Source organism: Corvus moneduloides, chromosome 1 (assembly GCF_009650955.1).
Source record: "Corvus moneduloides isolate bCorMon1 chromosome 1, bCorMon1.pri, whole genome shotgun sequence".
Taxonomy (NCBI): domain Eukaryota; kingdom Metazoa; phylum Chordata; class Aves; order Passeriformes; family Corvidae; genus Corvus; species Corvus moneduloides.
The window spans coordinates 65106257-65125724 of NC_045476.1; the positions used below are offsets into that span (position 1 = coordinate 65106257).

Genomic DNA, 19468 nt, shown 5'->3' on the forward strand with positions numbered 1-19468 from the left:
GGAAAATGTCTCAATTTACAAACGTATTCAAGAACCAACACTTGCATCTTCCTAAAACAAAGCTGCAGCATCTAAGTAACAGGAACAAACCTCAAGTACTGTTAAAGAGACTGCTTTTCTCACCTATTCCCTCAGTTCTTAAAACAAATCATCCTGACAAGCTAACCCTTACTGTGTTTTTCAGGTACTACAGAAGAAAAATAAAATTAAAATTAAATAAAATTTAAAAAATCAAGACCCTCAAATTATTATCTAAATTAACACCGAGTTTAAAATTGGCAATTGGGAAGGCAAGCTGTGTGCTTTCTCTCACAACTCATGATTCAGATACTCATCTTTTTTACTGTCATCCATCCAGTATCTCCCTGCATCCATGTAAGAAGAAAAAGCTAATGGGGATTTCCAAAAGCCTGGAAGTACTGGAAGAGAGGACATAGCTAATAGTAACCTATTGAATCTCCCTGAAATACAGTTCAGTCTAAACCAGAGATGTAAACCAGCATGGAAAGAAGACAGGAACTTTTCCTGAAGTATTCCACCTGAGATCCTCTCTTCCCATTTCAAAGACCTGATAAATTTTTCAAAGCTTCTTCTCCTTTTCATTTAAAAATTGAAGCTCACTTGGGAATTCCTGTTACAGAACAGGCTTCCTCTAAAAGCTGATTAAGCGTATTTGTGTGGAAATGCCCTGGAAACGCATGAAGGAGCTTGAGCAGACAAGCAGCTCACACATTCAACCTAACAAAGAAAAGCTTGTGTAAATTTCAAACAATGTGAAAATGCAACATCTTTAAAGAACTTCTCCTGAAAGTTAAATAACTTTATATCAAACTGTGGTATTCTGCTTTGCTATAGCAATTACATTTACTACTTGAAAATTACTATAAGGAAAGCATCATAAAATAAGCCTGAAAGCAGAATCTCAGAAAAACAGAATCAAGACTGTGTTTAACTATCCCCACTGATGAAAGGCACAAAACCAACTCAGGAATTGCTGACTGGAGGGATGTTAAATCAACTCCCCAAAAAACATAGCAGAACTTCAATACAGTAAGAGACACAACTCTGGAGACTTCTTTATCCCCCTCCAAACAAGTACATCCAATTTTCAAAACACAGCTATTTAAGAGAATTACAGCAATGCAGAAAACAGTATCATTTTATTCAGACTAAAAAAAACATAATACACATTTCCTAAGTGAAACTAAGAGGCTGCTGGAATACTTGATTTGCAAGATTCCTCAACACCAGTTTTTGAGCTGAGACTTTACATTTCTGAGCAAGACGACATAGTTTAAACGGAAGCCACAGACATGATGAGGAAGTTACTCAGGGAGGTGTTATGACTTATTTTTAGGCAGACTACATTGTAATATTCTGTTTTGGCTGAAAGCAGGTGAAATCAAATTTGAATCATTCTATAAGTAATGTACTGATTTAGCACTTAAAGCTTAAAACCTCTTGGACCCAGACAGCTCAGACCCAGAAATTCTTTAACTGCCTAAAGAGGCAGCAATCACACTTTGGGTCCCAGTTCTCTGCTTTATTGAACACACAACGCTTACAAGCCCTTTCAGATATGGAGTTGTCCTTCATGAGGGAAAGGACACTGCTGTAATGATTGGAAGGTGATGCATTCGAAACAAAGGAAGACAGGATGCGTGCATTAGCTTCTGATTTGAAAAAGTAAACCCAAAGAGTGTCCCGTCAAATGCCAAAAATAAAATTTCTGATGTTACAATAGCTGTCTTTTTCCTCTTCAGAATCGATTCCTTTGTCATGTGTTTCTGCAGACCTTAAAATTAACATAGATCTGTTTATATTCACTACTGTACTTTTGCAATAGAGTCATCAATGTCAACAGAACACATGAAATACACTGTGCTATAGCAAGGGCAGTTTGGTGGATTTCAGCATATTGGAAAACAGGAGCCAGAAAAATTATCTATTCTAACAGGTATATAGAAACGGATGGAAAAGGGAAGATTAGTCACAAGTTTTGTCAGTCCTGTTTCCTTTTAAAACAGAGAACAAAGATTTAACTTCTCATTTGTCAGCTCTTGGCTGAAATGATTAGGCTGAACTGTCCATGGCTACAGTCATCACGACTATCAGTAAATTTGATACTTCCTTCCTGCAGGATACTTAGCAACTTCTTTCACTGCTCTGTTTGTGCAGGATTTGATCATGCTAAGCCATATAAACTTTATAAACTTACACTATAGCACAGCTGGCACCATCCTGTGCTACAAAGGGCTGTATTTCGGAGAAGCATTAAATTGAGTTTAGGTGTAAAAACTTGCTCAAACCAGCAATATTTTTGTTTTGCATTGTGCTGAAACCTAAAGCTCCATGTCAGTTTTGTCTCCTTTGCCTCTCCTGGTGGGATAGCTATGCTCAGTGTAAATACACACACCAATTTATTATGCTGTGCAATTCACAGAGACAATCAAATAAAATGAATAAACATGTATGACAGAGCACAAGAGACAGAAATTTTTACTCTGTTAAATTGAAATATAACAACTGCAGAGGAAAAATATCACCAACTTTATCACTGCAAAATTATGGTATTTTTTAAAGAATGCCCTTTAATTCTTTATGCAAGAATACTTTTTTCAGGGACCTGGCAGAATTACAAATGCTTGTGGCAGAGATGTGGAACCCATCTTTCATGGGAAAACTGCCTAAATTAATAAGCCAGTTTAGGTTTGTTTTGGTTGGGAAGGAGGAAGAGCAGGCTGTTTGTTTGATGGAAAGTTGCTAAGGAAATGAATTTCTAGCCATAGATTTTCTAAAAATAAAACACTATTTTTCACTGCAGAAACTCTGCACTTTATAAAGAATGAATTCACTCACACACACATAAAAAAAGTATCATAGATTTAGACACATATGACTTAAACATCAATCTTTATAAATCCCAAAAGGTTTGGGGCACAGGGTGGGAAGAAAAAAGAAATGCACTTCCATCCCTTAGCTTCCTCAATCTCTCAAGAGTATGAATATGAACAGACTCACTGATTTCTGACTTTAACTAAGCTAAACTTTCTAAATTGTACATTTTTGCAAGTTTTGGTGTTAAAATATTATTATAAAGTATTCAAAATCTAAACCCAGAAATTCTGCATATGCTGAATTATCTATAGCTAAAGGACCAACAGAGAGCTAGAAAATCCCCAAGACTTTTATTTTTCAGCTTTAGACTGAAACCTAAATTCAGGAACAACCTTCCCTTCACCGTCAAAAAGAACATGATTCAACTACGAAGCTATGTACTCATAACTTCTACGTACTCTTTACAGAGAAACACTTAAAAGAGACTATAAACGTCCATCAATATGTGAAAATTCAATTATTTCTTACTGTAAGCAAGGACAATCTCAAAACCAATTGCATACTATTTGGTGCCAAATGCATTCTACATTAATGACAGCTGCCAAAACAACAAACATCCTCATCCTGCAAGCTGTCCTAAAACCAAATTTTTGAGAGAACACAGTGAAAAAAGGCATCAAGGTAGAAAAGTCAGCATCAGATTTCCCAAAAAATACCTATTTGCCAATTGACACACTGGTAATTTCACAGAAAAGTAGAAAGTTGGACGAGCTGAACTAACCATAACTGACCCCATAACATAGCGAGGAACTAGCCTGCCAGAGCTGCAAAATCCCTTTTGTAAAACAAGGCTTTCCTGGGATGCTGTCACTGAAATACTCCATGCTCCCTCTGTTTTCAACATATTCCTATTATTTTTCTTGGCTTAAAGATTCACAAGAAACCATACCAAGATAATACATTATTATATATAATCTACATCTATCGTGCATCTGGCTTATGAAAGCACTGGCACAATGGAGGCCTTTCTTTCAAACTTCATATTTATATGGAAAAAACCACCGCAACCCTTCTAATATTTCTATACATGATTTAAAAGGAAGATGCTGAACAATCTGCCAGTTGCTAAATGGAGGATAGGATCAGAGACCTTTTCAAATAGCATGGTTTCATGTACATATATAGGCCAAAAACATATAAGAAACCCATTATTAAAGTACTTACAGAGGAACATTCACTTCTTTTCTATTTTATTTGCACGTAAAAGCAAACACTTCAATGTTCCTTGACCTTACTTTGTTCCTTCATAAACTGTGTAGGAAAGCTGAATCCAGATGTCTAAAGGACTTTAAAAAACAGTAAAAATTATCAAATGCCCAAGTATCTCTCTGGTCCCAAACAAAATCCAATTAATCAAAAACAGTTTTATATAATAACCTGTCATTTAATACTTAATTCAGTGCAAATTTTGTAGGACCCTTTTTATTCAAATTGCCTGACTATTACTTTTAACAAGACTCTAACCAAGATTGTCATCTAGAAGTGTATGGTTTGGACCTTTCCTGAGACAAAACAATGCTTATGGGCTGAGTTCTCATAAGCTTCCCAGAAAAATAAGCACCCAAATGGAAAAATGTTATACTAACTGTAATGTAAATAGTTTTTTGTCTATTCACTTCACAAATTTCAATTGGTACTTGAACATTTTGCACTAGTTAGGGTCATTTACACAAAAAATAATGTAAGTGTCCTTAGTTACAGTCCTTTCATCTGCTTTGGCTGATACCACTACAGAAAAATCTCAGTCTCACTATTCATACTTACTGCAATTTCTTCAGTCAAATGTAAACCCAGAAGAACAGAAATTACAACAAAGACTGACACTGAAGCAGTTCTGTTCAGCAAATTCAGAAACAGCAAACATGGAAGCAAATTTACCTTTTCAGGAAATAATAATACAAGGGGCTTAGTTAAATCCTTCAGTCTCCAAACTACACTGTATAGGTGCCATGATTTCAAGACTTCATGTGTGTAGTAACTATCCACTGGGGCATCACTAATTCTGTGTACCTTCTGGATAAAAGAGTAGTCTTATAATCTAATGACGCATTCCCACCCTCTTAAGTATTTACTGAGTTGCAAGTGATGTTTTCGCAGGTGGAAATTCACAGGATACCACATCTAGCATTATAATTTATTAAAAATTGCACAACACTACTGAACTGCCCCAAGACATCTATTATTATGGCAAGAACACAGATAGATAATTCAGTAAAGAGTGAAGGAACCATGATGTAGGCTAACTTTCAGGAACCAGTCCACTTTCTATGGAAATATGGAAATTGTCTACAATACAACAAACATGGATGGCTAGCTGTGGTGGCCAATTGACCTGTGGTACCGGGGACAGAGAGAGCTCTTGGTGAGACAGTCTCTGGTGCCAAAGACTTAGGTTACAGTGAGGGAAAGAAGCCTCTCCCAGGATGCCATGTTCGGTTTCGGTAATGTACCCCAGTTCAGCTTCCCCGCTTGGCTCCTGTGTTAGCCACAGCCCTGTACTTACCCTGAGCTGTCACGTGCTCGGGGTCATTTGCCTCTGGAAACCTTCACAAGTTGTAGCAATGAACTGCTTTCTGTGGAACTCTAAGCAAGGACCCTTCTCAACTCCTTGCCGTCGGCTCAATATTACTGAAGCCATCCCTGCGTCTGTGCGTTCATGCACAGGAGCCACAGAGCCGGCAGGGAACTCAGTAATAGCTAGCCATCACTTTGGAAATCTGGCTACTAGAAAAGCAGCACGTTACCATTAGCATGCACACTATATACAAGGCATAACACACTCTTTTTATTCTACAAAAACTCTCACATCTACAGTTCCACACAAAGCTATACTTTCCTCTTAGTATTCTAAGAATGTCTCTGGAAATAAAGAAAATACATCCTCAAAATAGGTGGTTAGGAACAATGTAGGAACCTATTTTGTTGTGTATTTTTATATATAATAAATACATTATATTTTATATATTTATATTTATAAATAAAGCATATATACACATTCAAGCAAAAACAGGATAGTAGAAAAAATGCCACTCTGATAATTGTGAGTATGTTTCAAGTAAATAAATGATGCTAAATGGATTTCACTCCCAAAGCATCCTCTTAATATTCCATAGCTCCCAGGAAAAATAGCAAGATAAGGCAGGTTTCCACTTGATCTTTCAATGACAATGCTCTCTGCTAATGCTCCTGAAGACTGAAGGATTTGAAGGATTGTAATTACAGTTAAAATTATTATGGTGATTCTCATAAATTATACTAATGTGTGTTGAAACCTGGACTTCAAAGTAGTAAGGGCCAGGGTACTTTACAAAGGAAATCAATAGCCCTACCTCAATTTTCAATTTGAGGAAGCCAATTCACAGTCTACAGGACCTGCTGAAGGTCACCCAGGCAGTGCTTTAACAATTCAGCAAATTCATCTCCAGGGTTCCTTGTACCAGATCAAAAACTCGCCTGGGCACATGGGCTGGTGTGAACTCTCTATACCAGTTCAAATTACATTTGAACAATTGTCATGTTTATGTTATACCAGCCTCAGATGGTCAGGCCCATATTGGAACATGGCTCAGCTATTCACCTAACTATGGCCCATGAAACCAAGTCCACGTGCATGACAGTGGGAAACCCTGGCTAATGGGGTTATCATCCTGGGCACCTCACTGATCCCGATCCCATCTCCAGCAGGGGTGCGTCTGTATTAGACACAGCTCAAAATAACAAACACAAAATCATGGCCTTTCCAGAAGCAGCTGCCTGGTCCCACGAAGGAGCAGGGATCCCTTATTTCCGTCGCAACGTGCTCCTGGATACCTGGTGCCGACACGCCGGGCTGGAGAAGGGGCTCCGGGAGAAGAGAGGCCACCTCTGTCCTCCCCATCGAGAACAGGGCACCCTGCATAGTCCCCCCTCCCTCAAGGGCCGGGGTCCCCTCGAGAGGATGGAGCCCCCGAGGGCAGGGTGTCCCGGGCGGGGCAGGCAGCGCCGGGCCCCGCGGGACGCGCCGGTACCTCTGAGGGCCTGGTGCATCCCGCCGATGCCGCTGTACAGCTCCAGCACCCGCAGCGCCGCCATGCTCGGCCAGCCGCGCCGCCCGCCCGCCCGGCGCCTCCCCGAGCGCCGCCCGCCCGTTCCGCCGCTCTTTCGTTCCCCCCACCCGCCCCGGCCTGCGCCGCACCGGAGCAGCGGCTGCCCGGGCTTGGCGGTCGCTCGGGGAGCCACAGGCGAACCATCCCCGGCTCAGCCGACCTTGCCACCCCCTGAGGTGTCCGTGGGGCGGCTGCTGCCCGCGGCTCCGCCACCTGCGGCCTCCAGGCAGTGAGCGGTCGGGAGAGGGACCCGCTGCCCGCCGTGACTGCCTTGGGGGTCAGGCGAAACTCAGGCGGGTGGCGCGGGGACAGAAGGGGACGCAAGGTGGCGGAGGGGCTTGTCCTCATGAGGGGTGTGTGCTGTCCTGCCCGGGGGGCAGCTGGAGCCAGGGGCCTCGGCGGTGCCACGGGCCCGGGCGTTTCGTGATTTCGGCGTAGGGTGGTTTTCGAGAAGTCCTTTCAAAGCCCGCACGGGAAAGAAGGAAATAACTGATGGAACTGCCTTAATTTGCCCCAGCGCTTCTTGCTAAATTGAAAAGGAAGAGGCTACTCAATGACACTGTTGCCCCTGAAAAGTAATCCGGTTTTTAACAAATATTTTTCATATACGTGTGTATGTGTGTGTGTGTGTGTATCTCAACCAGAGTAAATACGTTGCAGACTGTTACATGGGTTACCCATCACAATCAAGCAGTCAGTCACCTATGCCTTAGTTTGCAGATTCAGATTGTAAAGTGAAGATGAAACATTAAAAAAAAAAATCAACCAAACCAAACCTGAACGTGTTTCTCCACTACTTTCTTGATTGAATTATATTGTTGGGGATCCTTTAAGAAACCTGTCAAAAATAAGGTGGATTTAAGGAATATTTATTTTTTCCTTAGAAGCTGCCTCATACAGCATGTCATAGTAGCTCCCAACTCTTGACTTGCAGTGGGGGAAGAATTTTTAGCTGAAACTGGAGGGCAAAAAAAGAGGGAAATCTGCTGCCTTTCAACACACTCCTCCAGAATATAGGATGCATCAGCTGTGGAAAACAGTGGAACTAGAAACGAATTTTCAAAGCAAAAATATCAGTCCTTGCCAGTTTTTTCAAAACAGCCCTGTCATTTACTTATGTATCTTCATTATCAGAGTCCAAGGCTGCTGCTTTATTTGTCAGCTATGGAAGTAAGCAGGTGACTAAAACAAGTCCAAGTGTACTTCTAGATTTGTGAAAGGAAGTGCAGCAGCTGAGGTACCAGAGGAGAGCAGCAGGCATTGCAACCAGCCACGTTTCCCACATGGGTGGTTGATGGAGAACTGAGAAAAGGGAATCACATGGCACAAAAAATGTGCTCACTGGAGAAAACAGTCATGGGAGAAAGATGCTGAAGGCTCTGAAGAAAAGGGGTCAAGATGATGAAGATGGCTACAAAGAGCAAGGTTGTTATCAGCTAAGAAGATACACTTCAGTAGAACCCCTTCAAAATATAGATGCAAGGTGAAAATAAAGAAAAAGACAACCTTTAGACTATTGAAATTAGTAAAGCCAATGAAAGAGTTTGAGTTTCTTGTCTTAGTATTCCCATAATCTACAGATCACAGCAACGCCAGATACTGTGATGAGTGGGAGCTGTAGTCAGCCAGAAACAGGTCATTTATTTGGAGCTGCCCAGTACCTGGAGTGATTAATATCAGACAGGGAGACAGAGCTGAGACCTGTTTTTCCTTCTCCTTTCCCTGACTCCAAGGTATTTTTGCCATTCACACATAGGAAAAGTGGAGTCTGATGGAAAAAGCAGCAGAGATGTCTCTGCTATGGTGGTGGCAGTAGAACATTCCCTGCTCAGGGGAAATCCTCCACCTACTTCCTCCACCTGTGTAGTAAACTGGAGAATATGATCAACATGCCTCCACTCAGGCAACAAAAAAACTCATAACCTAGGTTGGGATTTTATTGCCTTCCTCTTGCAAAGAATGGGAAACACCAAAATTTCCCTAGTGCTCATTTTTAAAAAACTGGCAGCAGTCACTTTTATAATTCTGTATAAGTGTCTGCCCATACCTGGTTCTCATTATTAATTGACAGCTGCAAAAAGAACCAAAATGAAAACAGGGAATCTGGAAGCAGTAACATGTAGTGCTCTTCACTTTAAAAATGTAAAGTCAACATAATAATAACCATACTTTTTGGATCCAAACTTACATAATAGTATTTAAGGTATGCTGCTTATTTCAGACAGGGGCAATGGCCAAGAAGTGCTGAGATCCATGGCCACTCATATCTTTCTTCTCACAGGAAAACCCAGAATGATGGCAGAGGGAGGGTGAGGCCTGTGAAAGCAATTGTTCATACTTCACTCTGAAAATCTTGCTGACATGTGCTGCCACTGTCATGGGGCAGGCTAAATGTTGCTCACACTTTGTCTTGTGACCCCAAAGCAGCCATGTGTCTGCAAAATTTCCCAATTGGATCTCTCTGACTTATTGAAATTTGGGTATTGTGACAGCTCCTTTTTACTCTTCTCCATGCATATAGGATAGATAGGATTGCTGTAAAACTCAATGAACATTTCATTTTATTAACAGAGAAGATTAATAACAGAGTTAAAGTCCAAAGTCCAACTCTGGACTCTACGTTTTTTAGGACACAAGCATGGGCTGTTTCATGTATAAATTATGGCTACACAATACAGTTGGCTTTAAATAACACATGGAAGACTTTTCTAAAATGATGTTAATTTATTTTAAATGGGTACATCTACATAACTATGATAATGCATTGATGAAGCAGCGACTTTCTTGACTCTAATGTATTTATAGTAAAATATATTTTAAGCAAACTGATCATTTAGTAATATTTTTAAAGTTGTTGACATAAGCATGTGATATCAGCATTTTCACTGAGACAGCTTTGAAAACTCCTGCCTCCTACCAACTAGCAGCATTTCCTCAATGCAGCAACTTCTGCAGTTTGCCCACATCTCTGATGAGCGGTATGATACAGGTAATCATGCTAGATCTGAAATTGTTGCCCTGGTAGTCAACAAACACATCCAGTGAAACAGCTACATATGGTAAGAGGAACATGCAAACGAAACCACTGCGATATTTTCACTTCTTAAAATGCTTCAGAATTGTTAAAAACGTTACAATTAGCAATGCTGACAAAGAACATCACAGAAACATGCAAAAACCCCTGCCTTAAGATTCTGCGTTGTACTTGGCAACTGAAAAGCAAAATTACAAAATATGACTGGACCGTGTAATCTTGTCCTCAAAGTGAAAAGGAAAGATTTTCACTGCTCTGTTTCTATAATTCACACCAGCAACAAATGCACACAAAACTCTACAGGCAGTTCCATGTAAGTCTCCTCCCTGCCCTCCCCTTTGCAGCAGAGCAGAGCTAGCAGGGCCTCTGCCTGCCCCCAGCTGTGACAGAGGCTGCCAGTCTGCAGTGCCTGTTACTGGGCTTTGTTGAGGCCATGAATATAACCCCTCAGTGTAAAGGCTGGGTGATGAAAGGTAGTAGACCTGTAGCTGAGAAGTGTTTGTGAGCATTTCCTCTTTATTCATAAAGTGGAGAGAGAGCAGGGAAATTCTACCTGTCCTCATACGCCAGATGTTTAAAAGTGCCTTCACAGTGACCAGCCAAAATTTCAGTGCAAGCAAATACCAATGTTGATGGCTAAAAACCAAAAAATGCTGCTTCTGTCCAAAAGTCCAATATAACCTACTATCTACCCAAGTAAGGATCAGGAAGAATATACAAACATCTCAGCTATCTGGAAGGGAAGCTCATGTTCTGGATCAGAAATCACTGTGGCCAGTAAAGAATGTGAGGCATGTCACAGCCTTGCAATGCAACCAATGAATTGAAAAAAATCACTGAGCATGTATAGCATCAATTATTATTTCCATAACCATTGGCCCAGTAGGTTACTAATAAAACTAAAAACCTTTTGCAGTTTATCAAAGTCAATCTTTATCGGACGTCATGTTTCAGGAGGATATTTATCAGACTTGGTTTCTGCTGAAATGGTGCTCAGTAAAAGTAGCTGTCAACCACAAGAGGCGGTGCTTCCAGGAAGCCTGCTGGGCCGTGCCTGTATGGCTAAGGAAGCCTATGATTTTCATTTATAATGCCACGCATCTGCAAGACTAGAAATGAAAACCACATAAAACCAGGTTTGTCAGCCTCTCTCAATGCATTTCTAAGAACTCTATACCAGGGAAATTTATGTAGCTGAAATTATTCGGAAGAGTGATCAGACACAAACATTTTTAACCTTTTGCTTTTCAAATATGTTCAGGATTTTATTTTCAGGTTTTGGTGCTAGGCATATACTCTGTAGGGAGTAAGGAATAAAAAGACATTGCTTGTCTAATTAAATCTACTTTTCTGGTTTAAATACATTTAAATCTAAATAAATCTGGCCTGTTTGTTATGTTTGGCCTGCAGCGGTTACCCGGGCTGGATGAGAGGCATATGTTTATATGATGTTATTGACTTACTTGTACTTACACATTCCAGTGCTTGAAAAAAAAAATATATATAAAAAATTATATATTCACTGGACTGAACAAAACGGACTGAGACCTGTTTAAGGCCCCTGCAGTCAGGCAAAAGATTGCTGGTGCAACAAATGTGTTTTGAGTCAGACCTTTGAAGGGTGACAGCAGGCACAGAGCCAGGCATTTGTTATAGGGGGATCAGTTAAGGATGAGGTAATGGCGTGGGAGATCCCAGCTCACTTGCAAGGGCAGGAGGAAATGCCTGCTGCTCTCTCAAAGGGAGGGGAGGGGAGATGAGGGAGAGAAAGGAAGTGCAGATGGTGAGCCTGGATATGCCTCTTAACTTTCTGCTTAAGCCAGGAATTTTCACCTCCGGTATCCCCATGTGATTTGCACAACTTATACTGTGCAAACTGAAAAAGACTTGTAGCTGTATGTCAGTGTTGGTCACACCTTCTGATCACAAGGCCATCTAGTATCACCTACAGCTTTTGTACACAGCAGTCTTGTCTTTTAAGGAGTTCAGCCCCTGCCCGAACTGGTTTTGTTTTCATTCAGTCCCATGTGGTGAGTTTAATTTCGGACTATGACTAGTGTTAGCACAGAAAATGAGACCTGCCATGGTGCTAGGATTTCAGTAGAAGGATATTTCCTCCAGAAAGGAAACCTTTAATGCAGCCATAGCATAGCTGTAACTGTGGCCCTGCTGAGCTACCTTCAGATTAGATAAACCAAAATTGTACACAGTGAGTGCTGTAAAATCTGCCCAAGAAGCTGAGCACTTGGTGCCTAGGCAGCACAGAGATGTCTTCCACCCTGGCTCTATTGCTAGCATTTGCCAATGAGTTACTTTAAAGCTAATATAAAACTATTTGATAGCACTTATGGACTGCAATTACAAAAGTTATTGTACTTAAAATATTCTCTTTCTGGCTTTGGACATGCCTGCAAATGTCTGTCAAACACACCAATATATTATCCACCCAAAAGTTTCTTGGAAAGTAGCCTCTAATAAAACACAGATTTGAAGAAGTTGTGAGATTTTGTAAGGATAAACTGAAATAAAGGATAAATTGAAAAGTTATTCTGAAAAAAAATCTAGGAAGAATATAACTGTCCTTTTTGCCTCCTCTTGGGGCCCTTCCCCTTTTCCCTTTGCCTCAACTAAGAACAACAGCTTTAGGTTTTTCTAAAGTTGAAACAAACTTTTTTTACAACAAAGACTGTGAAATTTAAATGTTATTTTTGCCATGACAGCTTGGAGAGAAAAGCCCCCAAAAAGCCTAGCCTAAAAGGGTTAAGAAAGCCTAAAATACTTATTTCTGAAGAAATCGTCTTGCACAAGGCAGATGTCAGCATGGACTGGTAGTGTCGAAATTCAGCTGTAGGGAGCTGGGCTGACTTAAAACTCCAGCAAATATGTTTCACATAATTCATCAGAAAAATATAATGGGAGATTGTTGGTATTGTCCATTGGGAACCCTGCATGTCAGAAGAAGTCCCTGAGGATGATTTCATCACAATTTTGGTGCCAAGTCAGATGCAGCACTCATCTCCTACAGTATAGGACACTGTTGTTCAAAAGCTAACCATATTAAACGCAAGTAATTAATTAACCTAAAGTGCAAATAATTCCCATTGTCATTGGCAGTCCAGGCATCACGTATATTGTAGTACAATAGTATTGTGTCCTTCATCTGCAGGATATGTCTCAAGATTCCCCTTGATATGACAGAAGTTGATTATTTTTGGAATATAACTGCAGGACAGTGGCATTACCATATTCAGGGAAAACCATGCCTCTCCCTTTGAAATATCCTGACATCTGACCTGTATGTTGTTTCATCCTGATGTGCTAGACTTTCATGGTGGGCTTGGTGAATTCCGTCATGGAGTTTACAGAAATGCCTGATCCTTGTCAAATAAACAGCTACAAACATTTGCAAAATCTGAGTTAGCAAAACTGAAACATCCATAAAGCTCCTGAATAGTTGTTAGGTCCTTCCTCCTGTCATCCTACACAAGCTCTCTCCCACCTAGTAACCATTTACAAGACCAAATTCTTAAGGAAAATTTCAGGTAGACAGTGAATTGTCTTTGTATTGGGAAATAGGCACCATTCCACTTGAAAAAGTATGGACACCTCCACTCTTCCAGACATTTGCTCTCTTCCTTCTCTAGCCATATGCATCACCTCTTCTGTATTTAACCAATTTTCCACTCAATTCCTTGTAGGCCACAATATTTTATGCATTTTAAATCTGGATCATCTTCCCTCCTTAATCCCAGCTGGACAGAGTATATTTATGCTTGAAAATTAGGCATAGAGCTGGCATGTAAAGGCAGAATGTCCTTTTAGAAACTCGGTCTTCTCAGCTTTGGGGTGTGTGCACCACTGCCTCTTCCCTTTGAAAGGAGCCAACCAATCCCAGAATGGCTAACACAATGTACACTCAGTTTATGAGTCTCATTGGAACCAGGGATTTGGCACAAGAACTTGGACTGAGGAATCCACTAAAATCTTGGCCTTCAAGGAGCTGGTACTGTTCTTCTTGTCCTGGGCATCTCAGAGGAAGAATGGAACAATTGCTGCACGCAATTAATGATTCCATTGCTGTGTCCTGCCTCTTCCTCAGAAAGATCATCATTTCCTGGTATATCATGGCAAGAAAACATTATGCTATTTATGCTTTGTGTAAGTGATGGAACTGGGGGAGAGAGAAGAATGAAATCACTTCTCAGATTTAATTGTTTTTAGGCTAGAGGAGCTCTTTAAGCAGTTTGCTTTGAAAAAGCTTGGCCAAAAAGAAGTAGTAAATGTTTAACTGACAGGGTTCATTAATGGCATTGTAGAATCACTTCTTTTAGATTTTCCCAAAGAGAGAATGGATGGATGGATGGATGGATGGATGGATGGATGGATGGATGGATGGATGGATGACTCATCCCTGAAAAAGTCTGCAACCTCAAAATTTAAAACAGTGAACCCAGACAGATAGGGCTTCCCATGGTAATGTGACAAGTGACTGTTCATCCACACTGTTGGCTTGTACCCATACCAACAGTTTGCTGCAGGAATTGCCACCTAGTGCTGAGCAAGGTCAAGATGGACAGGTCAGGAATGTGGCAAAGGACAGAAAGAAGCTACACACACTATGGATTTTGCATAGATTCTCCTGAAAACTTGAGCTGCTTAATTCAAATATTTTATCTGATATTTAAGTTAAATGGTCCTTATAAAGTGCCTATCATGATCCTTGAACAATTTCTTGATCTTTGATAGAATACAGATTTCATGAAAAAAGGCTAGTGGAGAGAGAAAATCTCAAATTGTCTATTTTTGGGCACCCAAAATCAACACTGAGAGACTGAGTGTATTTTTAAAATTGGTTCTGCTTAAAGAGTTTCAGGTTAAGCATTGAGCCTTAAACCATGCCAAACCTCTTCTCAGTTTGGAAAATCTTGTTCTTTATGTCCCAGTCATTGCTGACTGTATTGCTGCCATTCAGCAGTCAGTGCTATTGTTATTAAATGAAGTGAGACAGGTTGTCATTCTTGATTTGTTGTTTTTTTTTTATTTGTTTAAGGAATGGACTAAATAAATTGCTATACTTGTGATAGAGCTTAAAAACTTCTTTATCTTCTCATGTTGCTAGAGGCGTGCATAATGTTTGAGACAACCTCAGGGCACAGGGCTGTAGTGGCTTTGAAAATGAGCACCCAATTTGGTACAGAAATGTCCTATTTTGATACAGAAAACTTCTTATTCTGGCAATTTGAAACCATAGTAGAGAGGAACTTAATGCATGACAGTAATAATTCTTTGGAAATGTAGATCGTGCAGCTGGGTGGCTTGACTCATGTTCAAGTCACTTCCTTAATGATGAAACCCCTGCCAGTTTCATATAGTTCATTATACATTAAAATAGAATGTTTTAGACAGACTTGGTTAGTTTTGAGTATAGAGCCTAGTCATTTACTTGAAAAAAATCAGCAGCTAGTCATACCAATTTGATATGCTTTGCAACACTGGCAATGACAATAGGCAACGTAATTTTTAAAATAAATTTCATAAAAGAATTTGCCCATTTCTTTCTCAAGGCCAAAATTAGTCAAGGAAGTTACTCATAAGAGGAGATTTCAATGCTAGAACATTTAAGTGTTCTGCAGCCTGGTGATACTCAGAAATCCAGATCAGCTTCTCCTAGGCAAAATGTAGGGAGATGGATCATCTGGATTCAGAAAAATCATCTCTTCCCAGGATGCACTGGCCTTTCTTGGGGGCTCCTCCTTACACTTCGCACCTAGCTAAAGGGAGGGACTTGTCCCAGCTGAATATTAGAGTCAGAATTCTCTTTTTTTCTTTTGAAACAGGAATCTTTCTCTTTTCAAAACCATAGCAGTCTTCATGTTTTCAGGCCATGGCTGAAGGTGCTCTTAGTGAAAGTCACAGCAGTCACTCAAGTGATAGGCCACAGCACTTGCTCTGATAGGCTGAGCACTACAGAGAATTCCTCCTGTTCAGTTGTCTGTAGGGTGTTACCGGCCTTTTATTTCCTCATGTTAAAGTGTGTCCCTATTGCCCAGAGTTTGTTTAATATTCATGGTGCAGGGGAAGCATGAAGGAATGCCTCTACAGCCCCATGCATGCCAGGGCTTAAGGTTGCTGTATGGTACTGACAACAAAAATTATTGTATTTGCATGGCAGGATGTTTTTTCATGGGTATTTAATGTTTATGTGTCTTTCTACACTTCATGGAAGCAGAAACTTTAGAAAAAGGGCATAAATCTGATTAAAAAAGCATTCACATTTGTTTAGTCAAGGTTTATATAACTGGAAAGCACATTCAATATTTGGACTAAATTGATCTAATTTCATAGTGTTTAAATTAAATGTTAAAAAAAAGAAATGAATGCCAGTCTTTTCAGTAACGTTATTAGACCAACAGATATTTTTGCAAGGAAATAAAAGAAATTCTGTTATATGGACTTTTTAATTTTTAGTACAACAGATATGCAGTATAAAGCCATTCAGGCACCTGTACCTTCTCTCTATGCATATCCATTTTCCCTGTCAATGACACACACAATACAGGTGTCTTTTTGCTAAACTTCTAGAACTTAATTCCATATTTCATTCTTAGCAGTAAACCAATATATAGTTATCTGAAAAAAAAAAAGCCACAAAAAAAGGCAAAAAAGAAAATTTCAGTGTGAACTGGAACTCTTATAATGAAAATACCTGTTTGTTTTTTCAAGAGTGCTATTGGCTTACCTCTGATCTACCTCTGCAGAGGTGATATTGCAGGCTGACCAGGCAGCTGCAGGACTGTGTACTGGAATTGCAAGGGAAGGCAACGCAGTAAACAGCACAGATGACAACCAGTAGTTTATGACTAATCCCCAATGCGGTGCTGAGTGATGCTGTTAGCTGTCTGTTCTTCATGTCAGAAGTGGTCAAGATCTCCACCAGCCACCACCTCTGATATAGTCCCATAGCATTTTCCATGAAACTAGACAGATTCCTGTGATTTCATTTCCATTCAAAGTACACTGTGAGTAGCTACACTGAGAGAGAGTCTTTTCTGAAAAGGAGAGTGGAGATCTTTTTGCATTTCAAGGGGACATGTTTTATTCCCCTTTGGGGTTTGCAATGCAAATGTGCATTAAATTTATTACAACCTCACAAGAAACTTACAGCTTCTTCCATTTATGCATCTGTGTAAGTGTGAACCAGCAAAAAGCACTTAAAGGTTTCCTGTAGTCCCAACAGCCGACAATATCTGAACAATTCATAGTGAGACACGGAAATGAGGCAGGTGGCCAAGAGCACATATGGCAGCAGTGACACAAACATATGGAAATTACACTTGAAACATGAAGTGGGTGGGTCATATTTACTAAAACAAATACCTTGTATTTTAGGGGCTAAGCATTTTCTGAATGAGGATGATTGTTGCATATGTGTGCCATTGAAGGTTTTGTGAAATGTAAGCTGTGCTCTGTTAGGAAAAACAGATAGGCCACCAACATACCTTTAAAAAACCAACAGTCTACTAAAGCTATCAGTATTTCTGAGTAAAGCATCTTTAATCCATGAGACTGTTGGTTATGTGCTCTTTTTTGCCTACTCATAGAATGAGAATGTACTTTTGTGCCAGGGCTCACAAAGGCTTACAGCTCAAACTTGATGGCTTAAATAGAGCTCTGAGAGGGCTGGGCAGCACAACAGCATCCAGGCTGGGCTTTGGGAACCCTTAGCCTCAGGAATGCTGTGTGACCTCTGCCTCTTATTCAGTGGGTGAATGGAATGAGCTGTAGCCCAGGACTTATACTGCAAGCACTTCAGTAGCTCAACCTTGTCAGCTTCCTTTGCTTGACTAAGCTTCAGTGAACAAAAGAAATTAAAACCTCAAGGACCCACATTTAGATACAACTGCATTCCTACACTTCTGGTTGCCAACAGAAAGCACAATTTCCTTCAAAAAACAGTATCTTTAATAAAATATGCAGGTTGTAAAGCACATTACCTGAAGTACAATAGTTGACTACTGTGAATTGGGGTGTGAAGATTACCTTTCTCTCTACCCATTGTTCATGTTCAGGTTTATCAGAACTTCCAGTGAAGATACTGCTTTCTGCAGGACTGCAAGCTAAAAAGAATCAAAAATCAATGGTAGTTTTGCATCCCCTAAGTGCTGAAGTAATACATTACAGATAATACTTCCACAATGTATCACTCACTTCCCATAGTGAAGTGTGAAAAGATGTCCCTTACCTGATGCATCAGTGCAAAATTTAAGAATATGAGTCGTGCTTTGGCCGCTCAAGTTTTAAATTATCTAAATGGCAGGGATTCTGCCATCTTCCTTAAGCAACCTCTGCATTCATGCTGAAAACAATCTGCTGCTGCTCTGAGTTTTTCTGTGTTAACTTTTATGCCATTGCTATTGCCCTGTACTACCTACATCATTCTTTTCTACTGCTAGTAGTCCTGTTTTGATAGTAAAATTGCTCTTAAAACACTAGGATTTTTGTCTGGCCTTTTATGTTGCACACATATTTGTAGATCATATCTAATGAATAATTATCATTTTGCCAGGTACTCTCCTAAGGCTCTCACCATGTAACTACCAAAATTAATAGCAAAAGTCTGTTGGGTACAACAGTGGAGAAACAAACCTTTGTTAAAATAAAGCCTGCTACTATCCTAGCTGTTATCCAGGAGCAAGATCCTGGATGCAGCAATTTCAATAATGTACTGTCGACACAAAACCCCCTAAGTTATTGCTGGAATCATCGTTACAATAATGGCAGAATTAAGTCTTAGGCACGTAACTGCTTACCCAGCTACAGGGAAAACATAGTTAACCTGTAAAGTTTGTGTCTTAAGCATAGGAGCTAAGATTGCTGTCATGGGAGGCAGCTAAAGAAAACACATATATTATTTTTCTGGCTGTTTATTTTGAACATTTGGCAGCCCTTTGTGAATAGCTAGCATCATTTTCCCTGAACTTACTCTTTCAGAAAGCTCAGAAAGGAATGAAAGGTTCTTAGAAAGATACATAGATATATACACACCATACCTTTAGAGGGGTTTTAATAAGTTATTCGGAGTATTTTGCCAGGCCTGTGGCACAACATTAAACTTGCCAACCGCTTCTTGCGGTCACCGCGCTCACTCCGGAGGGGGACAACGAGAGGCAAAGGGGAAACCCAGCGCCCATCTCCGCGACGCCGAGGATGCCGCTGCTGTCACCCCCAATCTTCCCCGGGCGCGCCGTGCCGGGGTTCCCCGCGCCCCCTGTGCGGGCCTCCGCCCCGCCACGTCCCGCAGCCCCGGCGGAAACCTCTCGGGGCTCGGCCACAGCACAGGCTGCCGCCCACCCTCCACCGGCCGAGCCGCCCCCCTCGCCGCCTTTGTGTCCGCAGCGGCGGCCGCCGCCCCTTCCCCGGGGTAGAGGCGAGGTGGGGCGGGGCGGGCCCG

General features: G+C 40.7%; 1 protein-coding gene across 7 annotated transcripts in view; it reads right to left on the reverse strand.

The window, feature by feature from the left end:
* The window catches only part of TRDMT1 (tRNA aspartic acid methyltransferase 1), a 45448-nt gene extending 26019 nt beyond the window's left edge, over positions 1 to 19429 (reverse strand). For 3 of the 7 annotated variants that reach the window (XM_032113436.1, XM_032113428.1, XM_032113482.1), the window contains exon 1: positions 6906 to 7011. In XM_032113436.1, coding sequence (XP_031969327.1) covers positions 6906 to 6969 — 64 coding nt within the window. In that variant the 5' untranslated portion in view covers positions 6970 to 7011. Of the gene's footprint in view, positions 1 to 4062; positions 5847 to 6905; positions 7012 to 18011 lie in introns of those variants that run through there. The other 4 variants (XM_032113473.1, XM_032113457.1, XM_032113446.1 and 1 more) reach the window with 4 other exon arrangements.
* Positions 19430 to 19468: the final 39 nt, after the last annotated feature.